The following is a 12,038-nucleotide window of genomic DNA, read 5'->3' as shown; positions in this document are numbered from 1 at the left end:
CAGTTTTAAATGCTGTCTAGCTACCAGATAAATTAATATAAAATACAGTTAGGTTTTGCTTACATATTAAAGTATTTTGAGACAAATACCTCAATAACTGTTTACACATGTGCACATGCAACCTCAAGTACAACAGTATTGTATTTCTCAAAGCCTCGAGATCTTAAACAGCTACAATCAGTCAAATAATTTCATGAAGTCCAAAAGACAAATAGAACACAGGAAAGATGACCAGCTTTTATCAGAATATGCTCTAGATCTCCTTAAAAACTTTACCTGCATGAGTTTTGTATCATGTCCTGTATAGACAACAATACCCAAGACCCATTGAGTGTTTCTCAGCTGTGCACCTCTTAGCAAGATCTGGTCTGGACCAACAGGAACTGGGCTGCAAAGCAAGTATGTATGTTTTTCAATTCTCGATGACACTTTAGAAAAGTAGTTCTCCTTTCAGCCTTACTCCCCCATAAAAAAAATTAAACACCACCACCACCACACAAAAAACACAAACAACACCACAAACAAAAGGAACAAAGTAATATAATGAACTTATTGTCCACACAACTTGAGAGACCACTGAAACCCTTTAAGTCTAATCCCTGCTAAAGCACAGTAGGATGAAAGTGATACAAGGGAGCTGTTCTAGTCATCCAAAACTTGGGAGGTTGTGGCAGCCATAATCCTACTCTGCACTTTACCTTGGCTTGTATGTTCTCTCACATCAAGAGCAGAGGAGCATCACACTTGCAAATAGATCATCTATTCTGGGCACACTGTGCTCATAACCTCACACATCCAATTGAACAAACACTCTGGGAAAACCGTATTACCTATGAGACTTTTCAAGTGGGATGGAAGAGATCTACTATTGCATCTGTCACTATTCAGCTGAGTTGCCCAAGGAATACAGTTTTTGTGCAGCAAAACAGGTACAAGAAGATAAAGCCTGTATGCTTCTACTGATCTTCCAAACTCTATGAATTTAAGTACCAAGTTATTTTCTTCCAAGAGTTGCAAAAGATCAAAGGCACACTCAAAGACACCAGGTTCTGAGATCACTTTTCTCTTTCGATCTGAACTTGGTGCAGCCTTTGGCTCTAGTTGGAAGGGAAAAGTTTCCCAGTTCCTCTGCATATCTCCTGTGACAAGAAGGCCCTAAAAACCCCCACCATTTCCCTCATCCTTGCTTCTCTTCAGGGATTACTTTTGATAAAAAAAACCCACCACAATTCCAAAGAAACCATAACTCTATGGAGCCTTCTGCTTCCTATGGAAGACAAAACTACATAATCTAATACTGGCAGATGTGCTGATTGACATCTGCTATTTATTACCCTCCTCTTCTCCACCAAAAACATGCTCAGTGTTGCAGACTAAAACCACACAGGAGCATTTTTCCTAACCAAATAAGTTTATGGCTTTGTTGTCAAGTCAATACCTTTGACCATCTAAGCGCAAGTTTCCAGTGAAGTCATAAAGATGACGGTTGGGTCCTTCACATTCAATCCTTCCAGATACTTTCATCAATTCTTCTCTTGACTGGAGACTAGAAGTTTGAGACAATCCCTGCAGAGACCAATCCAATAGAGATTCTTGTCAAAATTGTTATTAGAAGGCAATCTAGGAAAATAGTGCTTTTGTCCAACACCTAAGATATCAAATGTAGTTAAATGTGTGGAGGTTCTGTCAGGTTTGTTGGTGGGGTTTTTTTTATTTTTTGGGGGGGGTTTGGTTGTTTTCTTGGGGTTTTTTTGGTTTGGTTGTTTGGGGGGTTTGTTTTCTCAGGGTTTTGTTTGTGTGTGTGCGCCTTGTTCGGTTTAGTTGTTTTGTTTGTTTGTTGGGGTTTTTTAGGTTAGTTGGTGGGGTTTTTTTAATGGTTATTCAGTAACATTTTCCTGCAAGGAAGATTCATGATGGACATATGATTCCTGTTTAAATGGGATTGATTTAAATCCCTCTAGACAATAGAGCCTTATTACCTACAAGATGTCTCTGCAATCCAGAGGAAAGTCCCATCCACAAAGCACTAAGTTGCACATGTGCAGGAAGGAGGAGACGAGTGATCTAAACAGGCCTGGCTTCCTCTCAAGGCACAGCTGCAACTGATGGGTTACTGGTGCTAAACAGTCACTCAGGAGTGTAGTCTCTCTTGTGTCACTGCAGCCATTATCCTCTGAAGCTACTTAAGGTTAATTATCAACCCCTCACACAACTGTTCCCTAACATATTGCTACTCCATCTCAGAGCACACACACAACACTTCATGGCTTTTCGTCTGTCTACATGTGGTTAGAGCGATCCATTTAGCGTTTCTTTTGCCAAATTTTGACTGCAGCACTGCAAGCCCAAGCAAGGCCTTAAAAGGCCCCACAACCTTACTTTGTTATGCATGTGTCCTGAAGCAAATAAAATCTGACAGGAACTCAAGATCTGAGCTACTGGGCCAACCCAGAACAGTAAATCACATTTCTACAAACGTAGTAAACAAGCAGCAAGTTACAGCTTTTTAAAAGCAATCTGTACTTCAAAACGCTAATCCAAATCTGGGGTTTTTAGTAATGAAAGAGGGTAAAGATTCTGAACTATTTCTAAACACTTCAAGAAAAACAGTGCCCCAATAAATTCCACTACTTACCACAGAGAACAAACTAGCTTAAACCTGTAAAAGGTCCTTTTGAGCACTCCACAGAGGCAGAAGCAACAGATTGGCACTTGTGACAGCAGAAACCACAATTCTCATCACAAGCACAGCTGACTATTTTTTTTTTAAATACAGCACTTCAATTCCACTTACTGGACCTTCAGCAAAAAACACAAAGTCTGTTTGATTTGTCTTTGTGGGCTTATAAGAGTTCCCCCAAACTAGTTCCTTACACTTGCAAATGAAACATTATTACTTGGGTTTTATCTTTTGAAAAGAAGGCTACAGCCACCTAGAAAGAGATATATATTTAAAAAAAAAGCACTTGCACTGCTGTCATGCAAGTTAGACTCTACTTTGTAGCTAATATTAGATGCCTAAATAGCAAAAAAAAAACCAACCACAACAACAAAAAAACCCACAACACACAAAAAAACCAACAAAACCACAGTTTGGTTTACCTGTCGTATTTTAAGATTCGTCTCCCCATCAAGATTAGCTGTTTCAATATAGCACATGGCTTGTGGTTCACTGTAAGGGGCATAAAATTTTAAATATTAAAACTCAGTATTTTTTGTATACTACTTTTGCACTAAAATGGTCCACATTAAACTTCAATATACTGCGGAAGACCAAATCCATATTGGTCGTATAGGACCATGAAAGCCAGCTGAAAGTACATATTTTACAAAGATGTCTTTGGATATGAACAATCTTGTAAAACGAATTATAGAAAAACAAGTCTAAATCAGAGGTTAATAATAACGTAACAAGTCATGACAAACTTAGGTGCCTGAAGTGGACTGTTTTACATTACAATCCATAAAACTGCTTCAGATTACAAGAGTTATAGATAAAATAACAAGTATTGAATAGTGTAAAAAGGGGATGTGCTTGGATAAAGAAGGTCGTGCTCTCTGCTATTGAGTTCCATCCGTGAACTCTGCACACAAAAGGTCATGGCCACAAGATCACCTTAAAGCTGAGGAACTTGTAGAGGTACATCTGAAGACACTACTAATCAGCTTTTTCTGAGAATCAGAAAAAGGTACAATAAGATTAAAACAGGAGGCTATGATCTGCATCTTCCAGAGATGCTTCTGCCCTTACCAATAGGGACCAAAAAAAAGAGTCAGTCTTCCTCACAGAACTGTGAATGTTCCATTTGTCAAGATCTCATCTACATCTAACATAGAGGAGCTCTGCATAGGTAGCGCCCGTGATAAGGAAGGGTACTTCCACCATGGATCTTTTCCTGACATGTCCCTTAAGATTTAAAACTTCTTTATGGCACCACCAAAACTGTTTTTCCCCCCACAACTGTCTTCTCAGGCTGCTAAGGAATATCAGTTTCCCATCTGGACCCAAACATGTGTTTCTTCAGCATATTACTTTTCATAGTCTTAAGATGTCACTATTTCTTTTCCAAAGTAATCAATTGCTTTAACAGAGTCAGTAATGACAGCTCCTTACAATAAAACACAGTTAAGAAACATGTACTTTTTCTAACACAGTGAGAAGCTAGATTTTCCTCTTAAGACAATTTTTCTTAAAAAAAAAAGTTCAGATTCTGTTGTCTTCTCCTGTATGAGCAGCCTGAATCTGAACCCAGAAAAGCCGCAGATTAAGTCCAGCTTGATTCCAATTTTACTTCTGTTAAACACCTTATCTACTACAACAGAAGCAGTTAATTCAGGAGGGAGTCCTCTTGCAATATAATTCCTCCCATTTCCACAGAAATGTGGACAAGTTTCCATACAACGTTGTGCTTGGATTCTGATCTTTCTTCCTTCATGTAAATTAATTCTCTATGTAAAATTCATTTGATGTCACCTTTCTTCTATAGGGGAAAATATAGTCAAGATAAGAACAACTTCTTCACCTCTGACAGTCAGCTCAGACACAGAAAATTAACACTTCCAAGCAAGAGACCCCACACCCCTGCAGAGCATGCAAAGCCTTCTGGTGAACTGAGGACACTTAGTATTGCCATTTAAAAGAATCATAGGAATAATACCAATTGTGAAGCAGAACTGCCACAGATATTGCTATTTACTTCAAGCAAAGCTTCTCCCAAATCAACATACTTTGGGTTAAATTTGCCAATTATTATGAGACTATCAATGACAGCAGGTTAGTCAAATAACATGGAACAAAAAGCTGACCCATGCAAGTTAAGAACTAAATCAGAAGGTTTTTTAGTATAATACATTAGAGGAGAATTCTCAAGTAGAACAAATATTCCTCAATGCTAAAAACAGGAAGTTATTTGATACTGGCATGTAGCCTAACAATCTGCATATTAAGGCTGACAAATGCTTATTTAAAATTTGGAGTTTGTTTTTAAAAAAAATACAATATTGTATACAACGGAACAAATATACCTCTATCCTTGATCATGTGATAGTTCAAGAAGACTGAGCTTCCCCATGCTACTTTCAAAAAAAAAAACAAACCACCACACAAGACACCAAACCTCCCAGGAATGGCACAGAGAGAAAGGGTGGAGCAGAAAATGTGGTAACTTAAAAAATAAGTTCCCTTAGAAACCAAGTCGCCTAAGAGAACTGTAACCTGGAGACCAGATCAACCTGCAGTCACTGTTGAAAAGCTTGCAGACAGAAGGAAATTATGGAGAAGAGCAAGGTGTCATAAGGTTTGACTATTACAAAAAAGCATGTTCAACAACAGGAACTGCACTGCTGTCACCTGTTTAAACCTCATTTAGGCGGACAGTGGTATGGATGTGGCCTCAGGTTGTTCAACACAATATACAATCTAGATTAGCTGCCAAGAACCACTCAAATGCTTTTAAGAACAAGTGACCAAGCTTTGTTTGCCAGTATCTCAATATAAAGAAGTTGTCCTATATTTTACAAAGAAAAATGAGCAGGACTCAACAGTTCGCTGTTGCTACCATGCCAGGGATGGGCTATATGTGCCCCGTATCAAAGAAAAGGAGTGAATGAGTAAAGACCAAAAGCTATTTTGAAGGCTAGTTTAGATGTCAGATGCACTAGCCTTTTAAAATTACTGTTTGAAAGAGAAATCTTTCCTAAGTGGCTGGAAAATACACTGGGAAGTCAGTGGAATTAACTGGAAAAACAGTTAAGCTTCCTTAATTAAATGGAGAGATTCTCAGACAGCCATAGAGCAAATGACTGCATGAGACTTGTGTAACAGCCCTTCAATCTTCCAACCAACTCAGTGATACACTCCATGAATTACACATACATAACACTGTGAAGTCTTAAAGCAGCCTTCTTTCTTAAGAACCTATCTACAATTATCCATGAATCATTGCCTAGTAAAGCATTTTTTTGACATTGTTGAATTTTAGATGTGGAGAAGAATTAGTGCCATCTGATGTCTTTTTTTGTCTTAATAGCAAATACAGAGTTGAGAGTCCTCTGCACCTCAGTTCATCAGACACATCATTTCCACACCCATTCAGGATACCTGGAAGAAATAATGATCATGTCTGCTGGAAGATGTTGCCCATTGGTGACCTTCACAATATCTCCTACTGCTACCTGTTGAGTCAGGGGCAGGAGTACAGTGGCATGGAAAAGAAAAACAAACAGTTCGCTTGTCTAGAATGTTAGTTTGTTATTTTCTTTCACCCAGTCAAAAGAACAGCATCATGCACAGAACAGCTAGAGACAGTGCTTCTGAAAGTCCGGGTACTTTTCACTGCAAGTTTGGGAGTATCAAAGGCTTCCCTTTTCTGAATGCAAAGTAAACCATTTTCTATTGAAAAAAAAATAGTCACTTGGAAATTATGAGCTTCTGTGGCTCACACTTAGTAAAAATTACTTTTTTTTCATAACCCTGCCGTTATCCAAATTTGAGTTATTTTTATCCTTTAGTCTTTCTTAACCTAAAGATTTTTTTCCTAGTGAAAAAGTTCTCTTTAAACTCTACCTTCAAGTGTCAAGAGTTTCTCCTATTCCTTCTCCATATTACTTACCTACTCAGTCATCACTATCATTTTCCCTTTGTCCTCTTTAGATGCACTGCTTGTACTAGTCACTAGCAAGGAGTAATGCCTGTACAAGTAGACATTATCAATCACTTCTTCCCTGACATATAGTTACTTGAAACATGCAAAGTCCTAATTTATAGAACACAAAGACCTAAGAGTTTCCGGCACACGTGAATAGGTGCACTCTCAAAAGAGTAAGCCAAGCTTGCCTGGTAACTATCAGACTGCTCAGCACCAATGCACTCCTCAGAGTCTGAAATGGACTTAAACCATTCTAAACACATTAATATATAAAAATTGAAAGAGATGGCATGTTTGAAAAGGCAGATTCATTAGCTTTACTCTGATACCACTGAACACAAACTCCCTACCAATTTCAGCACAAGAAAATGATCAGAAGTCTACCTTAAAGGTGGCTAGTACAAAACTGTTATTCCCTACCCAAAAAACGCAAGCTTGGATAATATGCAGATGTAGACACAGGCCAATTCAAGAAGGACCTAAGCATATAAGAACACCAGATTCCAGGTTCAGCTTTAAATATCTTCAATTCAGTGTTCTCACTACAAATAATACATACAACAGCATAAACAGGCATCATCATTAGCCACCAGAATCCCTGGCAATCTTTAGTTTCTACTGTATCCTAATACCAGCACTTCAGCAGGATTGCTTTTAGGTCTCTTGATGTGGGTCTCATTCCACAGAGGTTTTAAAGGGTGTACTTTTTCCTCATGTATTAGTTAACAGGGCTAATTTTGTCCTTAAAAAGGCATTAAGAGCCACAATTAGACCAATACATCATGAGGGATCTCAGCAAGTTTTAGAAATAAAGTTCAGACGGTCCTAGCACCAGGCTTCACAGAACACTGGTCCCAAGTGCCGAAAGTAGCAGCAGGGCTTGTGCTCCTTACTTGAGTAAACAGCTCACATATGAGCCTCAGAACTTAAGAGCTTTTTAGCACTGGTAGCAAAATAAGTCTGTGTTGGACTTAAGGGAGATACAGCCTTGCAGTGAAAGTTACCCTTCTTGATGCAGACTGAAAACAAAACACTCTTTATACCCTGGAGCGTATTAACTGTCCAAGCAAGAACACTTAAAACAGTTCATTAGCATTTGACAGAAACGAAGTACAAAGATTTAAAGATGGGTACTCAGGTGCCTTACTCAGGGCAATTTTCTCTACTGCAACAGAACAGATCCCTCGCACCCCACCTGACAGGGAATTCTCACAGTGTGCATCAACTCTGGGCCTCCACATTTATTCCAGCAAAACTCTAGAACGCCTTCTTCCACTCCCTCCCATCCCAAATGTTATTTACCTCTTTCCACATAATGTTCTGCCACATCCCACTTCTAAGCACTGAGAAAAAAACAGTTTAAAGTTAGATTAGAATAAATATCCAAGGTTTGGACAAATTTCAAAACAACTGTATCAGCAGTAATGAACATTGACCAGAGTAGGAACTAACATACACATCAGAAAAGTACTTTTCAGAAGCTGGGACCAGACTTTTGTCCACAGCTGTAGGCATATGCATCCAAGAGAAGAAGAAGAATCTGCCCTGGTATCTAAATTATATCATTTTTATCACCTGCTAGGCAACAGCTGGTGACACAATTTCTTCTTGGCATCATTTCATACTAATGTGCAGATGGGCAGTGTTGTTACTTGTCTGGGAAGTGAACTTCCTTAAAATAAAGCACATTATTGCCCCCTGTCAATTAATATCAGGAAGCATCTTTATGTATGACCTAACTACAGAATTTTCACTTCTCATCTTTTCCCCTGCATTTTTATTTATGATGTTTTGACTCTGACACATCCAACTTCACTACCATAAATTGCTGTTATATGGCTGAGGCTTAGTTGTCAAGCAGGCTCAAAGTCCTACTGAAAAGCAAAGATTAGCTTTGACAGAAAGAGAATCCTAAATGCTGGAGCTCACACTGATAGAAGAAAAAAAAAAAAAAAAAGAACAAGGTACTGACACAGGCCTTGGTTTCTGTAGTGCCTATGCTCTATACTGATACTGTTGTCTTAACACACTCATTGGCCATCCACTTTGGAACATGCTTTTCCATCCAAGTAGTTACTTCAGATGCTTCTACACATACTTAATACTACCATAGCCTAAACCAGCAAGGTCAAAAAATTATGCCCTATCATTGCTGAGTAACCAAACCCAGTCCAGGTCTGAGCACACCAAGTACACCCAAACAAACTCAAACCCTTCACTGAAATCAGGTGCAGCCAATTTTTGAAAGGGTTCAAAAAGCATAGTGTGCAAGAGATGAAAAGTGAACAGGCCTGCCTCCTACTTCGAATAAATTTTGTCCTCGGTACTGTGCAGTTTGCATACTTAGCTCATTTTAAATATCATACCAAACTCCCAGAAGATACAATTCTGCTGAAAAGTCTCAGCCATCCTACTCAGGTTAGGGCACTCCCCAAATAGGAGCTCAAGATTTGTCAGACCAGATTAAGTACAAGAAGCCCACCTCTAGATTCCTGTCCCCAGGCCACACACCTGAGATTTAGTATGTGGACAGATCACAGTGAAGTAAACTATTTAACAAAAAACAGGTAGTAGAAGGCACTGCTAGCGATGTGTCTAAATTGCTGTACTTCCACCCAAACACACGTGCAGTTTAGGGGAAGAACAGTTTTGTTGCATCCCTTCCATCCCTCTAAGCTGTGCTTGAGTTGAGCTCTGCTTAGTTCAGAACACAGGAGAAGGTCTGAGACCAGAACCTTAAGTGAAAAAGCCACATACTTGCAGCCTTGACTCAAAACCCAAACCACTAGAGAAGAATTGCAACACTTAGCATCTCCTGTGCCCAGCTTTAAACAACTCCCTGTTCCACCAGAAAATTCTGGACACATTTCAGCAAACAGTTCACGCTGGTTTATGTTCACAGGCAATTAAGGTACTTTGTAGTTTCAAGTGCCATGAAGTTGGTTTTATAGACAATTAAGAGAACTATCTAGCTTTCATGCTTGCTGAAATAAATTTAATAAAATTAGTCAAGCAAATTACTGAAGCAACTATTCTTTTTTAACTTAATCTCAAAATTTAAATAGAAAGCTTCCATTAAAAATAAAACAGTGGCAAAATTTTGTGGCTGCAATTTCACACCGTCTACTCTGCTTAACCCAGTTTTATAGGAGTACTCCAAAGGACAGAAAAGACTGTCTTCTCTAGACTATTTATAGAGGGTAAAATTGATGAATTATTCAGTGTCAAAAGGTGTTTGGTTAAAGTATAATAAAGAACAAGTACCTAAAAAGACTGCTCCTATTCAAAAACAGAGTTTCAATATAAACCTAAGACTTTTGAAAAACTAAAACACAGTGTATTGATGTTCAAGATCCAGGACTAAATGCTGCCACTCACACCTGGGTGTTTAAGGCCATTTGAAGTGCTGTTCCTGAAGGGCAAGCATTTCCCATCAGTAGTGCAACACTTTGCTAGCCCTGCGCTCATCTACAATTTGAGGGCATCCCATACAGTATTAAACGCTCATGGCTTATTCCATAATTTGGCAATGAGAAGATCAGTACTTCAGAAGACTTATTACTGAGCTCTCTACATCTATGCAATATGCTGCTCTGGGGCTTCACTTGTGGTTACATTTAATCTGATCTCTAGATTCAGTGTCATCTTCACACACACCACATGAAGCTGACCAAGACATGAAACACTGTCTCAGGTCAAATGCGCTCCAGCTCCTAATGGAGATGTATAGTACTCACCTGGAGCAGAACTTGCAATTTAGTTTCCTCCAAAGCCAATTTAATTCCTACGCATCAAAGCTACTCTGCAAAGCAAACCGATCTTTTCAATGTGAAATGCAATATAGCAAATGTGCTTTGAAGATATACTACTGCTCAAAAAACCAAACACGAAGATGAATGCAAAGCCTACATGAATGTTGCTGCAGCAAGCATCTGGTCCTTACAGGCAGTGTAGCTCAGAACACAGCTCAGCAGCTGGTAGATGTCTACTTTTGAGTGAGTTGAGCTGCTCCTGTACTGATTGTATTGACTAGACCTCACTGTGCTATAAGAAGAATCTGAAGGCACACACAGGAGCTAAATTTAATTCATCTAAAAAATCCCACCTTGCACATAAATTAGTTTTTCTTCCTCATAAGTCAAGAATGAGCCTCTTCATCCCTTAAGAAATGAGGATACAGTTTTAAGTGTAATTTTGAAAACTGTATTTAGAATATTCAAATGTAAAAAATAAAACTTGAACTAAAATAATTTTTCAAGTGCTAATTTCTACTTAGCTCCATAAGAACACCTTGCATTCTTTAAGGTCTCTCCACAATCACTGTGACAAACTTCCCCTAGAGTGTGACAGCACATTTTCTCTAACTAAAAATGAACTAGAACTGCCCATATGGCCTTTGAAAGAGCAGTCTTTCATATTACCTATAACAAGGCCTGTGGTGCTACAGCCAGTTAATTGTCCATTTCTCATGACTAATAAACAGTGTTCTTGCACTTAAAACATCTTCCTAGGCTCTTGTAGAGAAATTACCTTGAAGAATTGGTAAATCTATGCTTTTTGTTGTTCATTAATAAACAGTCTCAATGATCAGCTTAATTTCTCAAGCACAAAGGAAAAACAACCCACTGAAAACAGTCCTGCAAACATTCTCCCTGTTAAATGAAACGTGAAGCTAGCAGGTTGCTCAGTTCCACTCATTCCTTTAAGTGTTTCTCTTCTTTCTTGACACTTAAGCTAAATGTGTTTGGGAGGAAGGGGCTCTACTCGAAGATCAGGTCCCCCTGTTTTCTGTTTCATCTGCAGATCTGCACAGAGGAGCAGCAAAGGAGCTGCCCAACACGGGAACACAGATCTGCGACTGCAGCACAGACCGAGCGCGGATCAGCCATCAACAGACTTTCAGCAAGGGGAGATGAAGAAAACAGTGATGTCTTCAGGTATTCAAGTGCCAAGCAGCATCAGTACATCAGGGATACACATAGGCCTTCAGAGGGTATCCGTGTTAAATTCTATCAGTGACGCTTCCAAAAAACAAATCCACAAAATGCCCAAAGCTCTTCCTGTAGTTTAAGGGCAGCAGCATTTACAAAAATGACTAAAAATTCCTTTGATACCAACTGTTAGTGTTTCAATGGCTTGTTGAGGGGAGTGGTGTTATTTGTTCTGTGGGCTTTGTTCTGTTTGTTTCTTAAACAATAATCAGGACAGAGTTTGGCAGGTGAGAAATTGCTTTGTTTTCTTGGAGGAGCTGAGAACTCTATAGCTTTGGACAACCTTGAAATTACACAAACTTTTAAATTCTAGTAATCGCTCCCATGCCTCACTCCTGAGTCTCACACATTCAGTAGTCTGAAACATTTGGTAAAATCCTAACATACCAGTAACTACATA

General features: G+C 38.9%; 1 protein-coding gene across 1 annotated transcript in view; it reads right to left on the bottom strand.

Annotated features, from left to right (window-relative positions):
• ATP8A2 (ATPase phospholipid transporting 8A2) overlaps window positions 1-12,038 on the bottom strand; it is a 301,460-nt gene that overhangs the window by 275,441 nt on the left and 13,981 nt on the right. Inside the window, exons 5-9 of the mRNA XM_065654983.1 lie at window positions 7,950-7,990; window positions 6,101-6,174; window positions 3,103-3,172; window positions 1,439-1,566; window positions 277-388 (exon numbers count right to left, since the gene is read on the bottom strand). Coding sequence (XP_065511055.1) covers window positions 277-388; window positions 1,439-1,566; window positions 3,103-3,172; window positions 6,101-6,174; window positions 7,950-7,990 — 425 coding nt within the window. The remainder of the gene's footprint in view (window positions 1-276; window positions 389-1,438; window positions 1,567-3,102; window positions 3,173-6,100; window positions 6,175-7,949; window positions 7,991-12,038) is intronic.

Source organism: Caloenas nicobarica, chromosome 1 (assembly GCF_036013445.1).
Source record: "Caloenas nicobarica isolate bCalNic1 chromosome 1, bCalNic1.hap1, whole genome shotgun sequence".
NCBI classification, from domain to species: domain Eukaryota; kingdom Metazoa; phylum Chordata; class Aves; order Columbiformes; family Columbidae; genus Caloenas; species Caloenas nicobarica.
The sequence above is the reverse complement of the archived record's forward strand: the minus strand, read 5'-3'. Positions and strand labels throughout refer to the sequence as shown.